Source organism: Osmerus mordax, chromosome 25, assembly GCF_038355195.1.
Source record: "Osmerus mordax isolate fOsmMor3 chromosome 25, fOsmMor3.pri, whole genome shotgun sequence".
Lineage (NCBI taxonomy): Eukaryota > Metazoa > Chordata > Actinopteri > Osmeriformes > Osmeridae > Osmerus > Osmerus mordax.
In genome coordinates this window covers 2784778-2811431 of record NC_090074.1, presented here as the reverse complement: position 1 = coordinate 2811431, position 26654 = coordinate 2784778, and the positions used below count along the sequence as shown (strand labels likewise).

Genomic DNA, 26654 nt, shown 5'->3' with positions numbered 1-26654 from the left:
ACCACAGCCCACATCCTTACCCACTGAGCCACCAGGGATCACAAGAATCTTCACTCAACATTTAAATTTGACATTGAACTATCTAGTTGTAACAGTTTGCAGAGTTATGGTATCAGATAATCAGAAGAAAGCAGGGCTCCCCGGTTAGCTCACTGGGTTAGAGTGCATGCTCTGATAGCTGGGGCAGTACCACAACAGCCTGGGTTCAAATCCAGCCTTCACCCTGTTCTGTATATCTTTCTCCCTCTCCATTCTTTTCCTGTCACACTTCAATCAACTATCCAATACAGCATGTCAAACACAATCCACAACTCAATAAACTGAGGGAAATAACCACACCGCAACATCTTTTAAGGTTTTTTTTGTCCGTTTTGTGAATTTTTTTCTTTATTAAGGAAAAGCATAATTACTACAAATTACAAATAACACTAATAGCGAATCACATCAGCCTACAAAGCAGATATTATGAATATTAAATGTTATAATACATCTCATTCAAGTATTTTACATTTTTCCATTTTTATATATTTTTTTGTTCCTTTTTCTTAATTTTCATCTTTTTTTTTCTCTCATGACAAGCCTAGGGTATTAATATGATGAACTATTAACATTTTAATGGTTCATAAACAGCTATTATATGGCTTTATGGATTTGTATGTCCTTTTTTTTCAGTCTCCAGACACCATAGCCATTTAGATCCTCTGAATATTGACATCAGAAACCCCCAGTTTGGGCTATGTCCAACTGTCATCTCTCATCCCCCTCTTCTTCCTTCAGCATCAGGCCCAGTCCTTGTGAAACTGCAGTCCACCAGGCATACCGCCCCCTAGTGTTCAGTGGTGTCTCTGCAGCTCTACAGTGTCTGTACCTAGTTGGCTGGTGCCCCGACCACGCCCTCACCCACCCAACCTCACCCCTAGCGCTTTTCCAGGATGAGTAGGGGGAGGTGGGGGGAGGAGGGGAGCAGAGATGACAGTCACTGAGGAGGGGAGAGAGGAGGAGAGAGGGAGGGAGGGGGCGTACACATAGCTGACTGGAAGATTCTTCTCCTCCCCCAACCCAGGACCATAACCACATACAATGTCTCAACGTTCATTCACTAGCACGGGGTAACAACTGAAGTTTGTTTTTGTTCTTTTTTCACCCCAAGTCTTTTATTCCTTGAGAAAACAACTGAGGAATTGTCATCATCAAATAATAGAAGCATCTTCAATTGAACCTGCAGATCCCTCGAGTTGAGCCCAGAAGACAAAAAAAAATAGAAAAAAATAGAAAGTTCTTTCTCACTAAACTCCCGTGGTTTCTCTCTTCGAACAACGAAAGACGAACCAGAACCAAACGATGAGAACAGTAAGACGAGACAACTGAACGTTCTAACACAGGGTTGGGGAACCCATCAGCCAATCAGCATTCTTCGCCTCCAGCAAGAACAACATCAGTGTTTCAACTTCAGTCTGGAAAGTCGCCAATTAAGATTTACGTGTCTTCTTTTATATAAAATAAATTTTGGGGAAAAATGACAATTTTAGCACTACAGTTCTTTTAACGTGTATTAAAATGTTTAAAGGGAGGTGTGGGGCCGACCATCAACCTAATACTTTGGCTCATCATACAATTCAAAGACGGTTTCGACTGCGGTCGAGCGCGAGCCCTCAACGGGCACTTCGCCTCGACGCTGTGCAATCTGTAAACAAAATTCACAAAGAAAACGAAAATAAAATCCCGCTAATCAACAATGATTGTAATGTTGTTTTGTAGGTGCACTGAATGACAGTTTACGCCCTCAAATTGTCCCCCCCCTCTTCCCTTTACTGTATATTACAGCTCTGGTGGTGAAAAAACTGACCACTGCCCCTTTTTCCATTTATATAAAAAAAAAGTTGAAAAGGATAATTTTGAGTGAGGAACAGAAAGGTAAAATTTGCAGTGGCATTTTAAATGTTACCCCTCAGTTCCTCACGCAAAATTGTCCTTCTCAACTTTTATTTGTTTTTTTTTTGTTTTTTTTAATGAAAGAAAAAGGCAGTGGTCTCAGTTTTCCCCCAGAGAGAAAGGCCCCTACTGTTTTATCGATACGCGATGATGAAACCCCCTTAAGCAATGCTAGAAACACAGCAAATAATTTTAAAAAGCAATAAAACAACAATTTGTCAAAGAGACTAATAAAAGAAAGAAAAAATACAAATATTGTACGTAGTACACATGTAAGGCGAATTATATACTCTGATCTATTAACAATGAAACCAGTAGCTGGGAAATGGCGTCAATTCTCTTCATCTGATACGATTCACATTTACATTAACAGAGAAAACCCTAAATCACTTGTCTAATGTTTTGATATTGTTATATCAGTATTGGTGTGGAATAAGGATTAGGTTTTCCACAGCGCTAACTTAGTAGAGTTCATCTGACCAGTTTTCGGAAGGATCCAGAACAAAACAGGCTTGTTGGAGAGAGGGGTCAAAGGTCATCTCTAGGGGACCTTCTCCAGGAGAGCGAATCACAGGCGTGTTCTCTCAGAGGCAAGACACAAAGCAGAGTGTGTGTGTGTGTGTCAGAGAGAGACAGTGTCCACGTTCAGCTGATCTTGCTTTGTTTCACAATGCTTCTATTAGTGAGAATGGTGTGCGAGTAAGACTGAGAGAGAGAGTGTGTGAGAGAGAGAGAGAAAGAGAGTGTGTGAGAGAGAGAGACAGAGAGAGAGAGACAGAGAGAGTGTGTGTGAGAGAGAGACAGAGAGAGTGTGTGTGAGAGAGAAACAGAGTGTGTGAGAGAGAGACAGAGAGAGAGACAGAGAGAGTGTGTGTGAGAGAGAGAGAGAGAGAGAGAGAGAGAGAGAGAGAGAGAGAGAGACAGAGAGAGTGTGTGTGAGAGAGAGACAGTGTGTGTGAGAGAGAGACAGACAGAGAAAGAGAGAGCGAGCGACAGAGAGCGAGTGATGGGATGTCATACGTCAGCCAGGGCGGTAGGTTTAGCCGGGGCAAACCGGCACCACCCCCAACATCCCCTCCCCTCCTCCTAGCACCTGTACCGCACCACATCGGTAATAGTCTTTGATTCTTCAAGTAATCCGGATGAGGTGTCGACTGCTGTCCTGTAGCCACGGTGACCAGTCGGATGGATGGATGGGTGGGTGTCGGATGAGTACAACGGATGGATGGATGCAGGATGTCTTTACGGGGCGAGGTGGGGGCTGGAGGGGGGGAAGGAGAATCCCGCCCTCGAAAACTATCGTCTACACACAGGTCAGGGGGTGGGGGGGGGGGTTCTGTAACAGACCATTATGACACATGGAGGACAGCTCCGAATGGCGGAGGGGGGTGGAGATGGTTTGGCAGAGTAGGTGGTGGGATGTGGAGGTGGATGGGTCGTTGGCTATGTGGCCCAGTCCTGTAGATGAGGTTGCATATTAACAATTTCGACGCTGTACAATCGATATACATTAAGGTGGTGGGCACAAGTCAAGCAGAAAACCCATTAAAATAAGGCAACTTTCAATTTAATTTGTAGCTGAGGGAGTAATTTTCAGTTTTTTTTTGTGTGTTTACTCTTTGATCATTTGGTTTTATTTTATCTTTTTTTTTTTTTTTCTGGAAGTTTAGCAGCCCTAAACCAGTCTAATGTTCATTTCTCAAAGAATCGGTTTACAATGTCCTATTTGCCCCCCCCCAAAAAAAAAAAAGATCGTTAAAAAGATATTTCATCTGGCAGCTAACAGGAAGTTGTTGATCGGATGGGAGGGGTGTGGGTCCAGTGAGAGAGAGGGGCGTGTGTGTGGTGGGGGAACAAGATTAGCAGTTGCCATCAAACATCCTCCAATTTGTTTTTAAAAAGAAGTCAAGCATGCCCATCCCCACATCGTAACCAACGGTGAGAACCCACAGGTTTCGCAACAAAAAAAAATGAAAAAAAAAAAATGGAACAAACTGTCATCATGGAACAACTCCAATCATTCCATCCACATCAGGCCCTCTCTGTCTGCCTACACAGGACTCACACACACTAAAAGGAAAACATTGCTTTGAAGAAAAAAAAAGAAAAAAAGATTCAAAATGGAAGAGCCGTGATTGCTTCGTTGTTGTGGTTTCTATAATCGTGAGCTGCGTCCGTCGCCAGGAAGTCAGTTTCCCCCCATAACGCTCACGACGGCGTCCAACTAACCAATCGGCTGAGTAGCCCCCCTCCCCCTCCCTCCCCCCACAGCGGCAGAGAAAAACGGGGGAAGCAGAAGACAGCATGTCGACGATCCGCGAGGTCCAGGACGACCTCCGGAGAGATGTGGGGGCGGGGTTTACTTTGGCGGCTTGGCGTCCTGATTGGCTCTGGGGCCGCTGGGCTTGGCGTCGTCTCTGGCGTGCGGGACGAGCGGGGCGAGGCCCGCCTGGCTGTGGGGGCGGCTGGAGCCCTGGGAGGGGTGGCGGCGACGCCCGTCCCCGCTGGAAGAGTGTCGCTTACGGCCGCCGTCCTCCATCGGGGGCTGTGGGGGTCAGAGATCAAAGGTCAGGACGGACTGGTAACACGTGACCTCACTTCTCCTTCTACAAGGTTGCATCTGTCTCGTTCTCGCGTAAACATGGAGCCTTTATGCTACCCTGCATTATTCAGCACCCCACACCTCGCTCTTTACTGCGTCCGCAACATTTAAATCATCGCAATCGCTCAGAACAATGTTCCCGAAGGGCGTGAATTAAGTAAACAAAAACATCAATCTATCCAATTTCCAAATCACTTCACATTCATCCAATCGCGCCGCCCTCTCTAATGTACAACATCAGAATCCTGAGTGTTTGCGATGCCGTCGCCTCCACTCACGTCGTCCCTGCTGGCGTCGATCCTGAAGTCCTCGAGGCGCTTGAACTTGCTGAGGTGCTCCTGCAGCTTGGGGTCGATCTCCATGCTCTTGTTCTTCGAGTACTTGAGGAACGCCCAGAACTTCTCCAGCCCGTACAGCTGGCCTGTGGAGGCAGGAGGGGCACAGTCAGCCACCACACAGTCCACCACTTGTAACACGTGGATTTAGAGGTGTGTGTGTGTGGGGGTGTGTGTGTGGGGGTGTGTGTGGGGGTGTGTGGGGGTGTGTGTGGAAGGACTATCTCACCAGCTTCATAGTCCTTCATGGTCTCTTCCTGGAAGTCCTTGAAGATGTCCGGTCTGAACTTCCTCTCCAGTCCGTAGCTGTAGTACCTGAACAAGCACTCTAGACCATACCTGACACACGCACACACACACAGTCACCTGAGGAAATCTATTCCTTCTCCTCTCCCTCACGTCTCACATTTCGCCATTCCCTCTCTCCCTGCTCACCTGTAACCCTCCTTCCCGTCCTCCACCACCAGCTGACGGAACTCCTCGTACATCTTCCTGTTGAAGTGATCCCGCAGGAAGAACGACCAGAAGCGGAACAGCGTGTTCATCTCCTGCGATTGGCCAATGCCCAGCCGCTTGCGCTCTGTGATTGGCCGACGGACGGGGGGGGGGGGGGAAGAGAGGTCAGAAGGACATTGTGACAACACAGTCGGGTGAATGGGTGACGGCCGACAATGTGGGGAGGTCAGTGGTGGGTGGAGAGGATTTGTGTTTAAGGTGAGTGTGGCCTGGAAGTGTTGCGTGACTGAGAATGATCGTGTGAGTTCTCTGTTTAACTAGAGAGGTCTGTGTTGTCAGGTGCAGTGTGTGTGCTAATGAGTGTGTGTGTGTGTATGTATGTGTGTGTGTGTGTGTGTGCGTGTACCGTTTAGGCAGCGCCGGCGGTACTTGTGATAAACGTGTTGCGTGAAGCCGTTCTCCTTGAGCAGCTCGTGGGAGGGGTGCTGGAACTTGGGGAGGGACTGGGGGGTGCAGCCGAAGTTCCCCAGGGCGGGGGTGCCCTCGGAGGGGCTGGCGTTGGAGCTGTGAGGGAGGGGGGGGGCAGGAGAGAGACTCAACAACAACACCAAGCAACGCTTTCAAATCCGACACGTTTTCCCAGAGCCCTTCAAGAAATCCCCATCAAGCAGTACATGAGATCAAAGCCAGCGGGCTCCTAGACACGACACCCTTCCCCCACCCTGAGGGAGGGGGTTCAGGGGCGTGGTCACCCCCCACCCTGAGGGAGGGGGTTCAGGGGCGTGGTCACCCCCCACCCTGAGGGAGGGGGTTCGGGGCGTGGAGCTCGTACCTGACGGAGGCAGTGCGTGAGCGGTGCTCGCGGGAGTCCATGACCCAGCCCACGTGACACTCCAGGGGGGGGTTGGAGCTGTGGCGGGTCTTCCTCTTCCTGGGGGTCTGAGGGGGGGGGGGGGGGGAGAGACGGGTCAGAGGGACACCTCAGGGAGGGGGGGGGGTGATGGAGATCATGCTTCTACAAACACCTACATGTCTCTCTCCTCCCCTACCTCAGGGAATGAGGAAATACTAAATAATAATAATAATAATAATAATAAGTCTTAAAAATTGATCAGTAACTAAACAACAATAAAATTGTGGAATAAAAACTTAATGAAATAAAAACCTTTTTTTCTTATACATTTAAATAAATGTAAGAAAAAAAAAATCCCTTCTCAAGTCAATCTTCAGGGGCCGGTAGGCGGCCATCTTTACCTTGGCGTCCACCGGCCGGCTGTCCTTCACCACGGGGTAGAAGCGTGGCGTCACGGCCGAGTCCTTGCGGTGGGGCGTGCGGGGCGTGCGAGGGGTACGGGCGCTGCGGTAGTTGGGCGAGTCGGGCACGGTGGTGGGGAGAGAGCGAGCCATGATGGAGGGCTCCGGGGCACCAAACAGCTTGTTAGCCAGAGCGTCTGTGGGAACTGGACACACACACACACACACACGTTAGACTCTAGAGAGCCAATACCTTCCAACTTCACATTCACGGGTTGGTGTGTGTGTGTGTGTGTACTTACTCTGCTGTGGTTTGGGCGGCCCTGGAGGAACTTCCTGGTTAGGGTCGACCGGGGGTTCAGGGGTCAGACAGTCGAACTGCTCTCTGCTGATCAGATGAACCTTCTTGAAGTTCTCCACCTCTTGCTGCAAACACACACACACACACACAGTCTCAATAAACAACTACAATACTGGATTAAACCTTGATTCGACTCGGATTGGAGTCAATTCTCAAAACATGATTTCTGTCCAGTAATAGATTCCTTAGTTTGGTAATAAGACTGTATCTAGAGGCACAGAAATTCCTCTAGAATATTCCAAAAGCCCCTCCCCCAAACGCCTTCATTGTTGACATCAACAAACAGGACAATTCTGAAATGTTTCAAGTCGCTTGTGAAAGAGTGGCATCAAATGTCAAAGTGTTGTGACCGAAACCACGGCAGCAAAACGTGGCTTATTAACCCTTAGATTCATTTACATTTACATTTAGTCATTTAGCAGACGCTCTTATCCAGAGCGACTTACAGTAAGTACAGGGACATTCCCCCCGAGGCAAGTAGGGTGAAGTGCCTTGCCCAAGGACACAACGTAATTTGGTTGGCATAGCCGGGAATCAACTAGCAACCTTCTGAATTACTAGCCCGATTCCCTAACCACATCTGACTGCCACACTCACCTCGCTACAACAGTCCAACAGTCTCCTAAACCAGCTAACAGATGTCATCACTTCTCTCATCGACCGCGCCAACTATCACAGCAACCAGCCAAGCTAAGACAACTCCTCCATCTCTTCCCAGAGATGATACCAGTAGAAAAACACAGTAAAAACCAGTAAAAAGGTCTAAAATATCGTTCAAGTCGCCCTACGGTCACAGCAACACTTCAAAATCACAACAACAAAAAACAACCAAATAATAAAGATGACTACCATACGAGCACCCTTCCCACTGTCCTCAAGTCCCCCGTCCCCTTACCGGTCCCCAAGGTCGCTCAAGCTGAGGAGAGACACTCGCATCGTCCTCCATCTTGACCCAAGTGATCCTAGCCTTGTGTTGATCCATGCTGCTCCGCCCCTGGTCGCCTGCCTGCCTTCCCAGGGCTGGGCTGGGGGGCTCGGCCCTCTTTATAAACAAGCCCCGGTGTTCCACACAGCACTGGACCAGCGCGGCACGTGAAACTGGACAATGGGGGGACGAGCCACAATGGACGCCGCGCAAACAAACCTGCATGGACCATTCTGTGGTCTGCCTAATCCAGAAACGCTATAGTCCCCCTTCTCTGACTCACACACACACACACACACACACACACACACACACACAACCTGGAACCTGTCAGAATAGCCCACCTAAGTTATGTATCAGTGAACCTTTCAGAATTGTGTTTCTGAGTATAAGAACCTATAGCTCTTTCGACTGACACACACACACACAATGGTAACTAGGGAGTAGGGAGTTCATCCACCTTCCTGACCAACTTCTATCTCACCCACTACCTACCCCCCTTCCCTCACCCCCCACCAACACCCCCACCCCCCCATCCAACCTGACCTTCACTGTTGAACAAGTGTGGAGGCAGCTTGTACAGCTGTTGTGTGTGTATATCAGATCGTGTGTGTGTGTGAGTGAGTGCGTGAGTGAGTGTGGACCCACCTTGATGGTGGCGTACTCGGGCTCGTACGTGTCGTCCCAGAGGTCCGACTCGTAGTAGAACAGCCCGTCGTTGATCACCTTCACCAGCTCGTTGGTCAGCTTGGAGCGCGAGGTGTGCTGGCCGGTGCGGTCACCGCCCGGGTGCTTCCGCAGGTACGGCGGCGTCTGCGTCACGATCAGGATCTTGTTCACGTCGTGGTCGTCGATCTCACAGTCCGAGTCCTCGTCCGACCAATCGGTGAAGGTGTTCCGCCGCCCGTCGATCTGCTCCATCTCCTCGTCGAACATGAAGTCCAGCTCCTCCGGCTCCTCTGCGTCCTCCCGATTGGCCGGAGCGGCGGCGGCGGCGGCTGAGGCTCCGGGGGCGGCGCTGAGCCCTGATTGGCTGGATGCGGGGGAACGAGCTTCTTCCTTCTGCAGCAACGAGGGGGTCTAGTAAGTCGACGCCCCCCGAGGAGGATGAGAGGATGGAGGAGAGGATGGAGGGATGGAGGGGAGACAAGCAGGTGAAGAGATGGCAGACAGGTGTGTATGGGACTGCTATGTACAGGCTGGGAGACCACACACACACACACAGTACACACACCCCATAGAAACTGAGGCCTCACAAGATAAACATGACCACACAGCCAGCTAGGGACCAACACAAGCCAGAGGAAACGTCCATATTTCTGGATGAATCAAGTATGGAGATGACTGAACGGGGCAGGATGAGGGGAGCTGGTGGGGGCCTCACCTTGGGCCTGGCCGGGGAGGGGCGTGGCCTCTTCTTGACCTCGATCCAGGACTCTGAGTCCAGGTCTGGCAGGCTGGCTGACAAGCCCTTGGGCATGCTCTTCAGGTTGCTGCAGTCCTCAGCGGGGCGCGGCTGCAGGGGGGCCGACGCCCTGGGCGACCCCGGAGCAGAGCCTGGGGGGTTAGACCAGCAGGGTCACGACCTGGGACCTCTGTGACGGCCTACAGTACTAACCCTGACCCTGTCTGTCTGTCTGGTACCCGTCTGTCTGTCTGGTACCCGTCTGGCTGTCTGGTACCCGTCTGTCTGTCTGGTACCCGTCTGTCTGTCTGGTACCCGTCTGTCTGTCTGGTACCCGTCTGTCTGTCTGGTACCCGTCTGTCTGTACCTGAGTGCGTGTCGACCGCCTGGCGGGGGATGAACTCGGGGCAGTTGATGAGCTGTGAGAAGTCAGTCTGCGCGTGGTCGCCCATGGTGAGGCCTGCATGGTCGCCCATGGTGAGGCCTGCATGGTCGCCCATGGTGAGGCCCGGAAGGGGCCACTTCTCCGGCTCCACCCTGCGACGGATCTTCATGTCGATGATCTCCACCTCCTTACTGCCATTCAGGGCCTGGAGGGGGGGGGGGAGGGGGGCAGGGAGGAAGGAGAACGTTCAGAATAGCCTTCAGCGCGAGGCCGAGCCTCGCTCCGAGCCCCCAGACTCTAACGGGGCCCTCCCGCGGCCTCCGTCCCGCGCGGCCGTACCTCCAGGATGAGGCTGACGTCGGTGGTGAGGGCCTGCACCCTGTGGAAGCTGGCCACCAGAGCCACGGGCAGGAAACCCTCCGCGTCCATCTTCCTCCGCAGGAAGAAGTCTCGCTCCAGGTTGTCCAGGCTGAAGTAGTACTCGCTATGGGGGGGTGGAGGGGAGTGGAACACACAACACAGGTTCATGTTTGGAATTGGCCAGCCAGCACTTGAACGGGAGGGCTTAGGCTGCTGAACTCAGTTAAACTGCTATTCTCACACCTGGCCAGCAGGTGGGGCTGTTAAACACACACAACTTGCCGCTAGACTGCAGTACTCCCTCGTGGCCAGCAGGTGCAGTGAGGCTGCTATGCACACAGCTGGCCAGCAGGGGGAGCTGTCCCATGTGAGCGGTGACGAGGTCTACTCACATCTGCCTCTTGATGTAGTCCTTCAGCAGGTCCTGGTCCACGGAGAACAGGTCGTTGCTGCTCATGTTGTCATAGTAATAGGTGACTGTGCTGTTGAACTTCTGGCCGCAGGCGCCGTCCTTCCCCTCGTACGCCTTGTAGCCGTAGTGGTAGTCATAGTGACCTGACACGGGGAGAGAGAGAGAGAGACTTTTACTTATGAGGTTGAGCTGTCCAAAAACTTCTGTGAAACGCTGTGTGAGAGAGAGCGAGAGAGAGACACAGAGAGAGCGAGAGAGACAGAGAGAGAGAGCGAGAGAGGGGGAGAGAGAGAGAGCGAGAGAGGGGGAGAGTGGAAAGAGAGAAAAAAGGAAGCACACCACTAAACCAATACGGGCTGAGGAGAGCGTGAAATGTGTGTGTAAAGTTCAGGAGCTTTCAAAGTGACGTTCCCTCGAGGAGGGCTTTTGGATCTGTCCAAGTTACACCGTGTTCTCCTGAGGAGAGGAGGGAGGTGAAACTGCACGAGGGAGGAGAGGAGGGAGGATGAGGAGTTTTAACCCCCCCTCCTCCTCCCTCCACAAATGGGGGAGGATGGAAATAGAGTCCTGGTTAATCTGAGAGAAGCTGCCAAATATCTGTCTCCCCCCCTCCTCCTCCTTCCCCTGCGCCTCCCCCTGCGCCTACCCTAGACTTGAAAAACAACATGGCCCCAGGCAATACACACTGCCCCCCCCCCCCCCCACACACACACACACCAAGCCAGGCGTCCCGCTAACACACTCCGGTTGTTGTTAAACGTTGTGTTATTCCTGGAGCATAAGAGGGGGCCAGGTCAGGGAGGCCCAGAGCACAGCCTGAGGCTGGGCCAGCAGCACAGCCAGACCCTGGGCCCTCCACTGGAGCTACCGGGCAAGAGAGGAGGAGAGACGGAAGATAAAGGAGAGGAGGGCAGAAAGGCCAGAGGAGAGAGAGGAGAGAGAGGAGGGGAGGAAGAGAGGAGGGGAGGAGGAGAGGAAGTGAGGAAGAGAGGAGAGGAGGAAGAGAGGAGAGGAGGAAGTGAGGAAGAGAGGAGAGGAGGAAGAGGAGGGGAGGAGGAGAGGAAGTGAGGAGAGGAGGAAGTGAAGAGGAGAGGAAGTGAGGAGAGGAGGAAGTGAGGAGAGGAAGAGAGGAGAGGAGGAAGTGAGGAGGAGAGGAAGAGAGGAGAGGAGGAAGAGAGGAGAGCTGGGCAAAGGCTTTTATTTGTTTGTTTTTTTAAGTGCGGGCAGCACAGAATGGCAGCACAGAATGGCAGCACAGAATGGCAGCACAGAATGGCAGCACAGAATGGCAGCATTGTTCTATGGTTACTCTCCAACCCACAAAAATATAGTTTGGAGAAGGAAGTAGTTTTAAATAAACCACCATTTTAGATCTTAGGTTGAACTAAAATGGACAACTTTTGTCTATTTTGTTTCTTGCCCGGTTACTGTAGAGGTGCAGCGTGTGTATACAGGATATATATATATATATCTATCTGTGTGTGTGTATGTATAGTTCATGTATGCGAGTTAGTATACATTGTGTGTGTGTGTGTGTGTGTCTCCTACCTCGGCTGCCTCCTCGTCCCCGGCCCCGGCCCCTCCCCCTGCCGCGCCCACGCCCTCTGAACCCGGCACGGAACGGTGCGCCCTCGCTCTTCACGCTGGACACCTCGTCGTGGTCGTCACGCCACTCGCGCTCGTACTTCCCGCTGTGCCAGTCTGCAAACACACACACACAGGTCATGCATGCAAACAGTGTCACATACTAAGACATGTAGCTGCTTCCTAGCATAGAGATATATATATATATATATATATATATATATAAAGAGTAGATGTCTCGTCCACGTTCCCGGCCAACGGAGTCGAACGTCCGCACATGGCGGCCATCTTGCTACAGTCAACTCGCTCACCCATAACATTGTGTTGGTTGAAAATTGAGCAAGTTATGGTCATTTAAAAAGTACATGTAGCACCAACACAATGTTATGGGTGAGCGAGTTGACTGTAGCAAGATGGCCGCCATGTGTGGACGTTCTAGACTCCGCCGTAAGACGCCATCTCCTCCAAACACTGTCTGAGCGCCGAGCGGCTCGCGGCTGGATGAGGAGCCTAAGAGCGTAACCCAGAGTCAGCGTTCAGTTTACTGTCCCTCCGTTTCTTACGCGCTTGCAAGCGAGCCAATGCAAGCGCGCCTTTGTAGGAGGGTGGGGGTGGGGGGGGTCTGATGACTGATCACGGCGTCTCACCTCGGAGGTCGTTGCGGGCGTTGGGGGGCATCCTGGCCGGCTCGTTCTGGCGGGTGTTGTTCCGGGATGCCGAGCGTTCGCGGGGACCCTCAGACTTCACCTCGATCATCAGAGGGACCCACTTGTGTTTGTTACCTGGCAACAGAGAACGGAGCACGGGGGGGGGGGGTTATGGGGACCGATCGAACAATGACCCCCCCCCCCCCAACCACTAATCCCTCCGCCTGCCAGCTTGAAAGACACGCCTCCTCCCCCTCTCCCTCCACCAGCTGCAGTTCCTCCTCCAGCCACCAGAGGGAGCCAGAGGTCCGCTAGGTGGCAGAGGCAGCAGTGGACAGTGGAGAGGAAGTGACTGCCAACAAGAGTGACGTGGCCCGCTGCCTATCTGCTGACTCGGTAGGGAGAAGAGAGGGAGGGAGGGTGATGGACGGGGAGAGAGATAGGGGGAGGTGGAGAGAGAGCGAAGGTGTGTCAAATGACGGGGAGACAGAAGTTGAGGAATGGAGGTAGGGGAGGGAGAGAGAGTGATGGAGACAGAGAGAGAGAGAATGATGGACACTGACAGAGAAAGAGAGAGGGAGAGAGCTTGGTGGAGACAGAGAGAGCGACAGGAGAGACAGAGAGAGACAGAGAGAGACAGAGAGAGAGACAGAGAGAGACAGAGAGAGAGACAGAGAGAGACAGAGAGAGGCCCACCTTTCTTCTTCTGACCGTTCCTCTGTCCATCCTCGTCTCCGTTCTTCTCCTCTCCAGAGTCCTCTGACTTGGCCTTCTGGTTCTCCTTGCTCTCCTCGTTGCTCTCCCTCTTCTCCTTCCACTCCTTCTTCACCAGCGGCTTCTTGGGGGCCTGGGGGGAGGAGGGCAGGAAGAGGGGAGGAGGGCAGGAAGACGGGAGGAAGACAGGAGGAGGGCAGGAAGAGGGGAGGAGGAAGACAGGAGGAGGGCAGGAAGAGGGGAGGAGGAAGACAGGAGGAGGGCAGGAAGAGGGGAGGAGGAAGACAGGAGGAGGGCAGGAAGAGGGGAGGAGGAAGAGGGGAGGAAGACAGGAGGAGGGCAGGAAGAGGGGAGGAGGAAGAGGGGAGGAAGACAGGAGGAGGGCAGGAAAAGGGGAGGAGGAAGAGGGGAGGAAGACAGGAGGAGGGCAGGAAGAGGGGAGGAGGAAGACAGGAGAGAGAGGGAGGGAAGGAATCACACAAACGCAACCGTCAGAACTGAAAGCGACAGGCTGCCATTGTTAAATGAAGCGTGTGCACGTTCTAATATGAGAAGTTAAGTATGCAGACAAAACACCACCTACAAAGAATTGTGCCGTGTGTGTGTATGTGCGTGAAAGTAGCTCCAGACAGGAACATCTCACACTCCTTAAGAGACAACTGATGAGCTATGATTGATTATACCCTGTTTAAAAGATATGCCAACTGCCGTTTAGCGCTTAGTCAAATCTAAACCACCTGATTCAACCAACCTCAGCCATCTACAGAACTTTCACCTGCATTTTCACATTCCCAGGAACCGTTTGCATCGGAAACCCATGCAAAGCACTTTAAAAGATGAGCCGCCCGGTTAGTGGAACTCACACACACTCGTCTCACGTTGCCATCATCACGGGGACCGTCATGGCAACGTGCGCCTAAGCGACTCCGACCAGAGCGATACCTTCCTAATCTGGGTTAGTTTAGCTTTACCTGAGGGATTAACTCATTTCATTGTGTTCTATTCTCCTCTGGGATTAGCGGATTCTATTGTATTCTATTTGTTCGCTTTGTTCCCAAACATCTATTCAGTAGCACACTGGTGTCTCCTCTGAGGACCGAACATGTGACCACAGACTAGCTGAGCAGGAAGACGAACAATCTATGCGGAGCCATTAGTAACCGTAGATACCAAAATTAAAAATGCCTCAAATTAAATTTAAAGCAATTACAATAGTTTGCAATTCATGTCCTGCCAATGTTCTGGTCTTCTGAAAAGGCAAATGAATTAAACGACTCGATATACAAATCGACAAAGCACACACACACACACTCTTTAAACACCTTCACATACAAGTCATGGTTAATCACCACCCCCCCCCCCACACACACACACACACACACACACACCTCCCCCGGTCTAATCCCCATGGCAACAGCAGCCCCTGGCGTTGCCGGGCGGGCCAGCGGGGGGGAACTTACGGGGGACCTGCGGGCTGAACCCAGGTCCCTGACATGCCTGCCGGGGGCGGGGCTTGACACCGGCCCTGTCACAGCCTCAGTCTGGATAGGGGGAGGGGACAGAGCGGAACTTCAGAGGGACGGACAGACAGGTGGATACACAGACAGACAGACAAGTGGACACACAGACAGACAGACAGACAGACACACAGACACACAGACAGGAGGACAGACAGACAGGAGGACACACAGACAGACAGACAAGTGGACACACAGACAGACAGACACACAGACAGGTAGACACACAGACAGGAGGACAGACAGACAGGAAGACAGACAGACACACAGAGATAGTCAGTCAGACAGAGACACACAGACAGGAGGACAGACAGACAGGTAGACACACAGACAGGAGGACAGACAGACAGGTAGACACACAGACAGGAGGACAGACATACAGGAGGACATACAGACAGGAGGACAGACAGACAGAGGGACAGACAGGCTGCAGTTTCATATTGCCAGGCTGATACAGTGTAAATGTAGTACATGTGTAGCTTGAAGACAGAGGGGAGGCTATCAAGTTCCAAGGGCAGGGAGGGGGGAGGGAGATGGTATTTAGGTGTGGTGCTCCTACAGCTTAGTCTACAACCAACAACAGTGGATAAACACCACCACTGTCCCAACACCTAGTCTGCACCACAACCCCCCCCCCCCACACACACACACACCTCAAACTCAAAGGTATTGTTCTACAGTAAAAAATGTTCCTTAAAACATGTCACCTCAGGTAAAGCCCTAACCAGCTTCACTATAGCTCGTTCAGTTAACGTCTGAGAGGAGCGGGCCTGTCTCAAACCTCTCTTGTTTCTTCCTAACTGAGATCAGCAGAGATGGAGATAATTTAGCACACGAAATGTTAGGAGGGTGGGTGTGTGGGGGGGGGGGGGTCTCAGGGACCAGAATAGCTCCAGAGATACAGGGGGGCTCATAATTGTAGGGAGGGAAGGGGGGGGTCCCTAAAAGGCCATCCCTCTAACAGGAACCTCCAGGCCCAGGCACAGACCCCTACCTCTTAACCAGTCCTGGTTAACAGCCTCTGCCCCAGCCTCTTTTCAACCTCAACCTCTGCTCTACCGTAGCCTCTACCCCAGCCCTGGTTATTCCTAGCCATTACATTTACATTTAGCCATTTAGCAGACGCTCTTATCCAGAGCGACTTACAGTAAGTACAGGGACATTCCCCCCGAGGCAAGTAGGGTGAAGTGCCTCGCCCAAGGACACAACGTAATTTTTCTCAGCCAGGAATCGAACCGGCAACCTTCTGATTAATAGCCCTGGTTATTCCTAGCCTTAACCCCAGCCTCTACCCTAACCTCTATCCCAGCCCTGGTTATTCCTAGCCTCTACCCCAGCCTCTACCCCAGCCCTGGTTATCCCCAGCCTCTACCCCAGGCCTGGTTATTCCCAGCCTCTACCCTAGCCTCTACTCTAGCCTCTACCGTAGCCTCTACCGTAGCCTCTACCGTAGCCTCTACCGTAGCCTCTACCGTAGCCTCTACCGTAGCCTCTACCTGACCCACATTTCCCTGGGCATTACTGAGCAGGGACCTCCCTCGTCCACTTGTCTAAAAATGGGGGGTTAGTCGGGTCATTCTGCTGGTGACAAGCTAGCGCCAACATCCAGCCGTCAAAAATAGAGTCTGGAGGAGGGGGGGGGGGGGGCCTGGAGGGGTTACTGAGACCTCAAATGAGTTGTATCCACCATCAGAGCACTTTAGATTAGCTCAGCTAAGCTACATGGGTTGGTGAGCATTAAATGTAAGCAGATACAGTTCACAGCTCGGATATGTGAGAAGTCCAGTCACTGGTCTAACAGCACAGCTGATAACATCCCTCCACTAAATAATGAGACGCCTCCAACTCATAAACATAGGGGGAATGCAGTGGGGTTGCATGTTTCGCAAGCCTGGGTCACCCAAGGATGCATTTTGTCCTGTGAAGTAACCCAAAAGGCTCTAACTCCACCCATGTGGGGTTACCCCAGTACTTCCATTGAGTGAACCCACTCTGAGGGGTTGTTAACATCTGCCTCAACATGCCATCCACCAATAGGACGCTTGCAAGCCTCACCTGGTCCAAGAGACAGACAGACTGGGAAAGAGAGGCAGAGAGAGGCAGAGGCAGAGACACACATTCTTGGTGTCCTCCTGACTCACCGTCATGTCCTTGGTAACCATCTCTCCAGGGGTCGGCCAGTTGTTAGCGTCCCCGAAGTCTCCAACCTGGCAACGCAACAGACCACAGCGTTGAGACCCGTTCCAAAATCAGAACATAGAACAAAGACAAAACAGTACAGACAGCACCTTCTCACACACACTCTCACACTTGCTTACCTACACGTTCACACACAAACACACACACACACTAGCTCACACACCCATGGGCGCTCACACACACACATGCACTTGCTTACATACATGCTCACACACACACACACACACACACCCATACACGCTCTCACACACACACGCTCGCTCGCTCACACACCCATGGATGCACACAAACACACACACCCATGGGCGCTCACACACACACATGCACTTGCTTACATACATGCTCACACACACACACACACACACACCCATACACGCTCTCACACACACACGCTCGCTCGCTCACACACCCATGGACGCTCACTCACACACACACGTTACCTTTCCCCCTCTCCGTGGTCTAGGAGGGTTTCCTGCCCTCACCACCTTGGCCGGCCCCGTCGGCTCTGTGGAGACACAACAAAGATGGCCGACGTCAAATCACAACAATAGTGCCCCAAGATGCATTGTACCCACCTGGCCCTAGCAAACAAAGGGTTCCCGCCCACAGGGGCAGGCACAAGAGAAGCTGGAGACACGACAAAGATGGCCGCTTTCCCCAACCCACGCTGAGTCACTAGACAACCGAAATTACAAAACGTTTCTGCTCCGTTTCTGTCAAGTCATCCTAGGAGCATGAATAATTAATTTCTTCCCAGGGCCCTAACATGAATCAAGATGCAGCCATTGAACCGTGTAAGGACTTCGGCCCATACGTCCAGAACACAGTGAGGGGTGAGGACAGGCATCCACTACAGGAAGCTTAAGAGATGGCTAGCTACACACACACACACAGATGGCTAGCTAGACACACAGATGGTTATCTATGAACCAAGGCTAGCTTGCGCCAGACAAATAAGAACCACAAGGCTAGTTATTACATGGAGAACCGAGGGCCAACTCTGAGATAAAACATGGATGGTACTCTCCCTCTCGATAGTTTCCCGCTGTGCGGAAGCTGAACGGGATATCGTGCTCGAGCTAACACTCTGCTGTACAAACCCTCCTCCGAGACGGGCTCATGCTAACACTCTGCTGTACAAGCCCTGCTCCGGGACGGACTCAGACCGATTGTTGGCCCGGCCGCTGACAGCCGGGAGCAAATCTCCTTAGACGCAATCACTGCTCAGACTAAACCAGACCCACGAGCAGGAGGGCTGTGTGTGTGTGGGGGGGGGCTTACAATACACTGGCCATCTGGAACAGATGACCAACACGTGCACACACACACCTAAGACTTCTCACTTCCGACTGTGGCAGGGAAGCGGGAGCGGGCGGACTAGGCCCCTGTGCAGCGCCTTGGCGACCGTACTTGGCCTTTAGTCAGCAAATCTGCAGAGAGACTTTTTCCCGTCCTCAGATGGGCTTCGCTTACAATTCAATGAATTGGTATGTCCTGCATACCTCCCGGACATACCTGGTCTGGACTTTTTGGGGGTGGCCCTTGTCCTACCCAACACTTAAATGAGACGTACAGTGCTGAGTATACCCATCCCAGTGGAGATGCGGGCTACTGTGCGGGGTAAATACAGGCCGTGCCTTGACTCAATACCGAAACGCTGTTAGAAGTAAGCGCTTCTGATCTTTGATCTTCTGCTGGGCTTTTCTACATGAACTACTTGTACGTAGCTTTGGCAAACGAGTGAAATGCCACTGCAAGTTCAACGGCGGCCACCACAGACAGCCTACAATGGGCCGCCCTGTGCGCTAGCCGGCGTCAAGTTTATCCATCAGGCTACAAATCTGGATTAATATTCCTCTGCCGGGGTAGCTAACAAGCTTCCGCAGATTCCGCGTTGCAGACGTTTCAGTAACACCCTGGGGTTACCTGAATACAGATACCGAAAGGCAGCCAACCGGCCAATCACAGGGCAGATCTGGGGCTGGAGGTAAACTTCTACATCGTGGCATTGGCCCTTTTTTGGAGGATGGGGGTAGTTGACCTCCTGACCTTTGCAACAGGGTGCTGGGCTACCCCAGAGTGGGGCAGTCCTGGGTGTGGGCTGTCGAGAGAGGGTGTGACAGTATGACAGGGGGTGTGGCTGTAGCAGCATTCGAAATTCCTGGGAACATTTCACAACCCTACCAGGCGAGGGGGGGGGGGGGCTCGATGACAAGTACTCGCTGTTCTTATACATCAACGACTGATAGAAATCAGTTTGATTACCAGACCTCGGAGAAAAAGAGAAGTGGCCGTTGAAATCCCCTCTCTTCTGCACCACCCACAGATTCTAGGGCGATCACCCTTTCCAGTAAAAGGCGTATGTACTCAAGCCTACAGGAGAATTAAACATTAACTTACAAGATAAACGTCCCCAATTCCAAAAACATGCCCTTAAAATAGGCTTTGTGCCATGCCAAGGCTGAACCAGGAGTTTCCACAATGACCTTCAGAGATACCAGTACATAGAAATCACCAAGTAATACTATAGATGGAGTCCTATAGATGGAGTCCTATAGATGGAGTAGATGTTTTTTCCAGTGGACGGCATTACAAGGACATTCTACACACTGGAACTCTTGGAACACTGTTGGACTATGCAGTACTTGTATGGAGTATTCTAGAAACGTGGGCTTGTTACGCAAGCACTACACCTGCAAACAAACATCCCCTGATAAAACCTCGGGCAGAGAGCTGTCAAACAGTGAAAGTTCTAGAACCCCCCCTCTACGTGAAAGTTCTAGAACCCCCCCTCTACGTGAAAGTTCTAGAACCCCCTCTGCGTGTAAGTTCTAGAACCCACCCCTCTACGTGTAAGTTCTAGAACCCACCCCTCTACGTGTAAGTTCTAGAACCCCCCCATCCCCCACACACACACTCTCTACGTGTACAGAGATAGTGCTTTAACTCCCTCTATGTGGCTGGGGAGAAAGTGTGTTGGGGGGGAGTAGGGCTGGGCAGCGGCTGGGGGGGGGGGGGGGGGGGTTAAAAATACTCTGTCCCCCCTTCGGCAGTGTCTTTGTCTGAGAGCGATATCGCTCTCTACATGGTATGGACGCCACCCACAGGCACGCCACCCTCCGTGCCAGGAGAGCTGTGCTACGGGGGCCGCTGGGCCGCCAAGCGGGTCGATTACGTTCCGACGGCGGCCGGAGAACCATCTCTCAGCACGGCTCAGACGAGGGAGAGAGATGAGAGAGAGGACAGGTCTGGGCACTGCTAAGGAAGTGCCGTTCCTCCTTCCAAGGTGTGTGTGCACGTTGGAGGAGAATCAGGTGTGTGTGACGGCCTATTCGAAATGTTAACGCGAGACATGAAAGTCTCCATGTTCAAAGTGTGTGTGTGCGCGCTTGCATAAGTATGTGTGTGTGTGTGCTTGCGTAAGTGTGTGTGTGCTTGCATGAGTATGTGCGTGTGTATGTGAGAGTTCCTATGCCCGTCTCCACCTGTGAGTGGTTGTCAGATCGTGGGCAGGAGACCTGTGACAGCTCCTGGGAACCAGAGCACACTGTACAGCCCCTCCCAGCCCTCCCTCCCTTCCCCCTCCCTCCCCTTCCCTCGCTCCCCACTCAATCAACCTCGCCCTCCCTACCAGCAGAGCAAGTCTCTACAGCATGCATAAGTGAAGACAGCCAGAGGCTGCGATTAGCATTAGCAACCAGCTACACCCTCCAGCCCCCACCGGCACTGCTCAGGTGTGGGCCTCTGTTTGGTTCCATGGGGGGGTGTTTGCGGAGGGACGTTCTCTGAGGACCAGCTAAACAGGCGAGGGGATATTGAGGCTTTAAATAAGGCCTGGAGCCACCACGGCAGGTCTGACACCAGCACAGCAGGGCAGCGCTCATCGAGGCCTTTTAACGAGAGCCTGGATCTCTCATACTGACGGAGAGGGAGAGAGGGAAGGAAGGAGGGACAAAGAGGGAGGGGGAGGGAGGGAGAGAGACAGAGAGACATAGAGAGGAGGACTGAGAGAGACTACAAATGCAGCATGCCGTCTAGAAACGCAACCTAATTAACAGCTCAACGCAGACGGACACAGCAACCTAAAGGGGAGGTGACAGAGGGACGTCTTCATTGAAACGCGTGCCTGAAGTGTGACAGCAGAGGGGGAGAGCTCCTCTTTGCAGGGAAAGGAGAGAGAGAGACATGAGAGGACAGGAGGAGTGAAGGATGATCTTGCTTAGTTTGAATGTTGCCTTTAGACCACAAGGACACACCCAGGGTCCCGGGTGAGGGTCTAGGGTTCGATCATAAGTGCCGCTCGGAAAAAACAATAATAACAAATCTATCTTGGAAAAATTGTGAAACGGGCCTTTAACTCAGGCCTCAGGGGAGAGGACTGTGAGCACACGTACATCTGAGTGCTGCTTGCTGCTAGTGGGTGACAGGCCTGTCCTAGATTAGATCTGTAGCAACGGCAGCCAAGCTGCAGCAACATGAAGAACCAAATATGGAGGAAACGTCAGGGTGCGTGTGCTGGTCGCCAGAGACACACGCACACACAGAGACTGCCGGGTCACATGACACAGGCAGTGACATCACCACCCGCTGAGTAACAGGCTCAGATGGTCGAGCAGAGGTGGTGTTCTGAGACACAAACACCCAAAATCACACCAGAGGGGATGACACTATGTCAACACACACACACACACGTTCCTTCCCTCTGAGGGCAGAACATCGCTGGGCTGTGTGGTTCCTATCACGGAGCCCAGACGCTCACAAACCCTCATTCCAGATAAAGAGGGCAGAGCCGTGACCTGGGACGCCAGGGGCAACAGCTGAGAGAGACAGAGAGAGAGATATATAGAGATATAGAGAGATATAGAGAGAGAGAGACATATATAGAGAGAGAGAGACATATAGAGAGAGAGACATATAGAGAGAGAGACATATAGAGAGAGAGACATATAGAGAGAGAGACATATAGAGAGAGACATATAGAGAGAGAGAGAGAGGGAGAGATTTCTGTAATTCTACCGTTGCTTTGGCAATATGAACAATTGTTGTTTTCATGCCAATAAAGCCCTTTGAACTGAACTGAACTGAGAGATAGAGAGAGAGAGAGAGACAGACAGAGACAGACAGAGAGAGACAGAGAGAGACAGAGAGAGACAGAGAGAGACAGAGAGAGAGAGAGAGAGAGAGAGAGAGAGAGACAGACAGAGACAGACAGAGACAGACAGAGACAGACAGAGAGAGACAGAGAGAGACAGAGAGAGACAGAGAGAGACAGAGAGAGACAGACAGACAGACAGAGAGAGACAGAAGACTAGACAAACTAGCTAGACAGCCTGCTGGGTGAGTGTGTGGTGGTGGTGAGTGGGAAGGGGGGGGGGGGGTGTTGGCAGGGTCGAGAGAGACAGAATAACCCATCATCTACTTCTGCAGTCGACACACAAACGTACGTTTCAGACCCGGCATCAGAGCGGCTCCGCCCCCAGGCATCAACAGGGTCCCTTCAGAACCAGGACGTAACACGATTAGCCATGGCAACAAGGGACGCCACAGGCCGGCCTCGACATTGCACCGGCGAGGACCATCTGAAGACACTTAGGCCTTCACACATCAGCCCTCGCACCCGGGTCCTGAACCCAGGAGGGGGTCCTGTACACCCAGCCCACCCCGCACAACGACAACAAGGAACCTCCTGGTCGTCCAGGAAGAAGGGGCGGAAGAAGAATGATGGTTGGTTTTAGCGTGTCTGTGCGTGTGTGTGTGTGTCTGTCTGCGTGTGTGTGTGTGTGCGTGTGTCTGTGTGTGTGTGTCTACAAACTTAAGAAAACGCCACATACGGGTGTCTTTCATATCACATATCAATACAATGAAACGAAAAGTTTGCTTGGAAAACAGGAGCCCAGTTTAGAGAGAGGCTTGTTTGTTCTGAGCAGGAGGGAGGAGGAAGATGAGGAGGAGGAGGGGGGAGGAGGAGGGAGGAGAAGGGAGGAGGAAGAGGAGGGAGGAGGGAGGAGGAAGAGGAGGGAGGAGGGAGGAAGAGAAGGGAGGAGGAGGGAAGAGGAGGAGGGAGGAGGACTAACGTCTGATGTCCCTCAACAACACAATTAAAAGCAAGGGCCTCAATTTGCACTCTTCTGTGAAGGATTGGAAGCACTGCAAGAATGCCAAAGTATCAAAGTGACCAACCCTGGCCAGCATCCTTCAAACCCTCCAGAGACCCATGCAAGGATAGGTGGGAGCGAGGGGCTGAATTACCCTCCTCCCCCCCAAAAAAAGGCTGATAATGATAGTGTATTCATTTAGCATTTTTATCCAAAGAGACATGCAGGGGGGTGACTTGAACCGGCAACCTCTTGATCTGGCCTTTTGACCAAAGCAGAACCACAGCCTCTGTTCCTACCATAACAGAACCTAGAACACACATAAAGAACCTATAGAACTACTTGTGGAGCGGTACAGAGCGCGACCTTTGGATTGGGTTCCCTCTGTGGACGACAGGTTTGCCGTTCCCACGGGTGTTTGGTCATACACTAAGTGACCTTGGGGACAGAATGTGCCACCTAGCCTACCTCTAACCTGTTGTGACCAGCTGAATCAAAAGATTAGGTTTCTGTAGATGACAAGCTAGTCCATCGATTTATGTCTATGCAAAAACTGTGGCAAAGGATGCACACCTTGACGATGAATGGTGTTTTATGGCCTTGAGGTAGCATGGCACTTAGTGCATTGTACTAGTGGTTGTGTAATGTGTAGGCTTGCTAATATTACAGACTATAGCTTTGTTACCATGCTTGTTACGGTCAACATTTTTATAATCTGATTCATACCAGCTCAGATTTTCTTTTGGCAGCAATCTAAAGAAGGATAATGTGTGTTTTAAGGTCAACAACTTTAAAGTAAGACATGTGGCCTTTAGAAATTACGTTTTTTTTTGTAAACTACACACCATGTTTAGCTTCAACTAGGCCAATCAAACTGTCACACTCTGCGAGCCGCTAGACTCCACTTGCTACTGGCGTCTGGTGAAACTGCCAAGCTGTTTTATCAAGACAACCTGTGGCAACAGTGGCAGCCAAGTAGCCTCGGTGTTCACTCACTCCTGGTAGCTAGCCAGACAGCATTTTCTCCAAACGCCCTGTGAGTGGGGGGAGGGGATGCGCGTGTCACGATAAAGGCCCTGTCGCATTGTTTATGCACCTTTACGGCAGTCAGAAAATAAACACTAAAACAAACACCTTGCCAAAGATCATGAAACGAGAGTGAACTGCACCATGTCATGTATATTTAACCGTCAAAGGTAGATTGGTTCGACGATTAATCGACGGCAAGGTAGACACGCATGGCAGACAGACCACGTTGTCTTGTCACCACCAACGGAACCCTGGGAAACACAGCAGTCTCCTCCCAATCCGAGTCAAGCTACGAGTTAGGCTAGCTTCCACCATTATCTATAACAATAATAACAAAACGTACATGTTTATCCAGATATTAATCCAACGAACATACTGGCATTTCTTAAACGGCATATTTAGGCAAATGTCTCCAGTGAAACGGCATGGAAGATGTGTAGTACCTAGCTAGCTAGCACAAGCGGGGGAATAGCATGTGATCATTGCAGTGGCCATGATGATGAATCACGTAGCTAAGAAACCTGGCAAGTGTTTGCCAGCGAAGTATTAACGACATGGCAAGCCAACCAGGGCCTCATAGTGACTGTTTTCTTTAACGAAGAACGTAAAAATGTACTAGACATCCCAGAACCAACTAAAAAATGCGATATTGTTAACGTATTGCTAGCTTGCATGCTAGTAGTATTGGAACACGTGGAGAGAACACGTGACGATCCACAACATATGTTCGTTTTAAGACTTTATAATCTGGGTCAATGCTGGACGTTTCTTTCGCGATACAAAAATAATGTCGACTAGGTTATTATAAATTCAATTATAAACCGGGGGACAACCCACATAACTGCAAGCAATGTATAGTGTGAACTGTCTGACAAGCTGTCTAGGCCCGACTGCTATTGTTAGCTCGATAGCTAACCATCTAGCATTACCCCACAGGGATACACTGTAGCTAGTAATATCTAGATAACTAGTCAGTCTTGACTGTTGTTTTAGAGCAAATCGTTGATCGACAGCATGTTATAGTTTATATCTTTGCTGATAATTCAATATGCGGATGGAACGTAGTTCGCTTTCCAAAAAACTAGATAACTTGTAGGGAGTGCTTTAAAGAGATCTAAAGCTGACCGCATATGGCTTTCTATAGACTACAGTAAGCCCCTTTCTATTATCCAATGCCAACGCGAACTGTTGTCTAACCATTTGACTGACAGCTGGCAAGGGTCACCACATACAAAGAGGGTTATTTTCAAAAACAAATGTCTCAAGTACTATCTGAGTCGTGGTTTTGGCACTGTTGCTTTACACTACCAAAACCAACCTGGGGGCCAGCATCAAGACTTGGCTTAGTTCAACCTCACCCAGGTCTCTCGTATAACTGCAATACATGTCTGGTTAACTTTTCTAAATAACAGCTTCTCAGCCACAAAGTGAACGTTAGATGGTGCATTGGCACTAATGTGCAAGCTCGGATGTCCCTTAAAAAAAATTACGAAACCACGGGCGTCAATTCCAATTTTCTACTTCGTTGAATAAGCTTACATTCCACTCAAGTCTAGGAATAGCATGGGCCCTTGCACTAAATATAGCTACACGGTAACAAGCAATAGTACTTGAGGGTTTAGATCCGTCTCTTATACTAGATAGCTCGTAATAAGCACAGCAAGCTTGCAACATAGCAAAGAACGCCTCTTGCTTTAAAGCTGAACTGCCAACTAACTTATGCCGTCCCCCGCCGTAAGCTAGCGTGCTAGCTAAATGGCTCGGTTGAATGTAACCAAAAACTGGAACTGGGCTCATAACATGCGTTAATCGCGTTGAAGAATACAAACCATGGTGTGCTTGTCCATTCACGCTGACAACGGTCACCGCGTTCATTTTCTTAGTCCAGGGGTTAACCTTGGGCGGTGGTGCTTCAGTAAACTCCTTCCTATTGCATTTCGCGTCATCGTCCGAATCCCCGGCCGTGTGCTTGTTGTCAGAAGCCCCTTGATCCAAGTTGTCCTTCTCTTGGTTGTTACTCTCTTCTTTCGCCTGTTTCGAGCTCTGCTCCTTCTTCGCAAATCCACCCTGTTCGGGGCAGTCTCCCTTGGCATTGCTACTCTCGTCGACAACACCCGTCTGCTTCGCCCCTGTATCCAGGCAATCGTCTCCGTGGATCATTTTGCTTGCATGTCCATGTTCCTCTTGTTTGACAAGAGGGTTGTTGGGAAGCAGAGTTTCCACCTGAGTGGCCATTTCCCCTCTTGCTCACGATACCCCCAAATTCGCCTTCAATTCAACAACGAAACTGTGAAGTATTCCGCGGATCAACTAGTCGCTAACGTTTCTCCACTCCACCCCTAGACCAAATAGCCTTCAGTCTAAGACGCAGAGTGGTTAATGAAAAATTAAAACATATAAAAAAGCGTTCGTCAGCCTCTTTAAAATTACAAGCTAATCTCC

General features: G+C 51.2%; 1 protein-coding gene across 2 annotated transcripts; it reads right to left on the bottom strand.

The window, feature by feature from the left end:
- Nucleotides 1–370: 370 nt before the first annotated feature.
- larp1 (La ribonucleoprotein 1, translational regulator) lies at nt 371–26654 on the bottom strand. 2 transcript variants are annotated; one of them, XM_067228839.1, is made up of 20 exons: nt 26042–26654; nt 17529–17593; nt 17031–17096; nt 14833–14913; nt 13355–13505; nt 12659–12793; nt 11976–12128; nt 10408–10570; nt 9995–10139; nt 9638–9860; nt 9250–9422; nt 8514–8945; nt 6882–7005; nt 6580–6785; nt 6158–6264; nt 5732–5889; nt 5305–5449; nt 5099–5208; nt 4813–4955; nt 371–4477 (listed from the first exon to the last, which is right to left on the bottom strand). In XM_067228839.1, exons 1-20 carry the CDS (start codon nt 26445–26447, stop codon nt 4292–4294), a joined length of 3372 nt encoding a protein of 1123 aa, XP_067084940.1. In that variant the 5' UTR covers nt 26448–26654; the 3' UTR covers nt 371–4291. The 2 variants fall into 2 exon arrangements, with proteins under 2 accessions (XP_067084940.1, XP_067084941.1); XM_067228840.1 differs by lacking the exon at nt 14833–14913.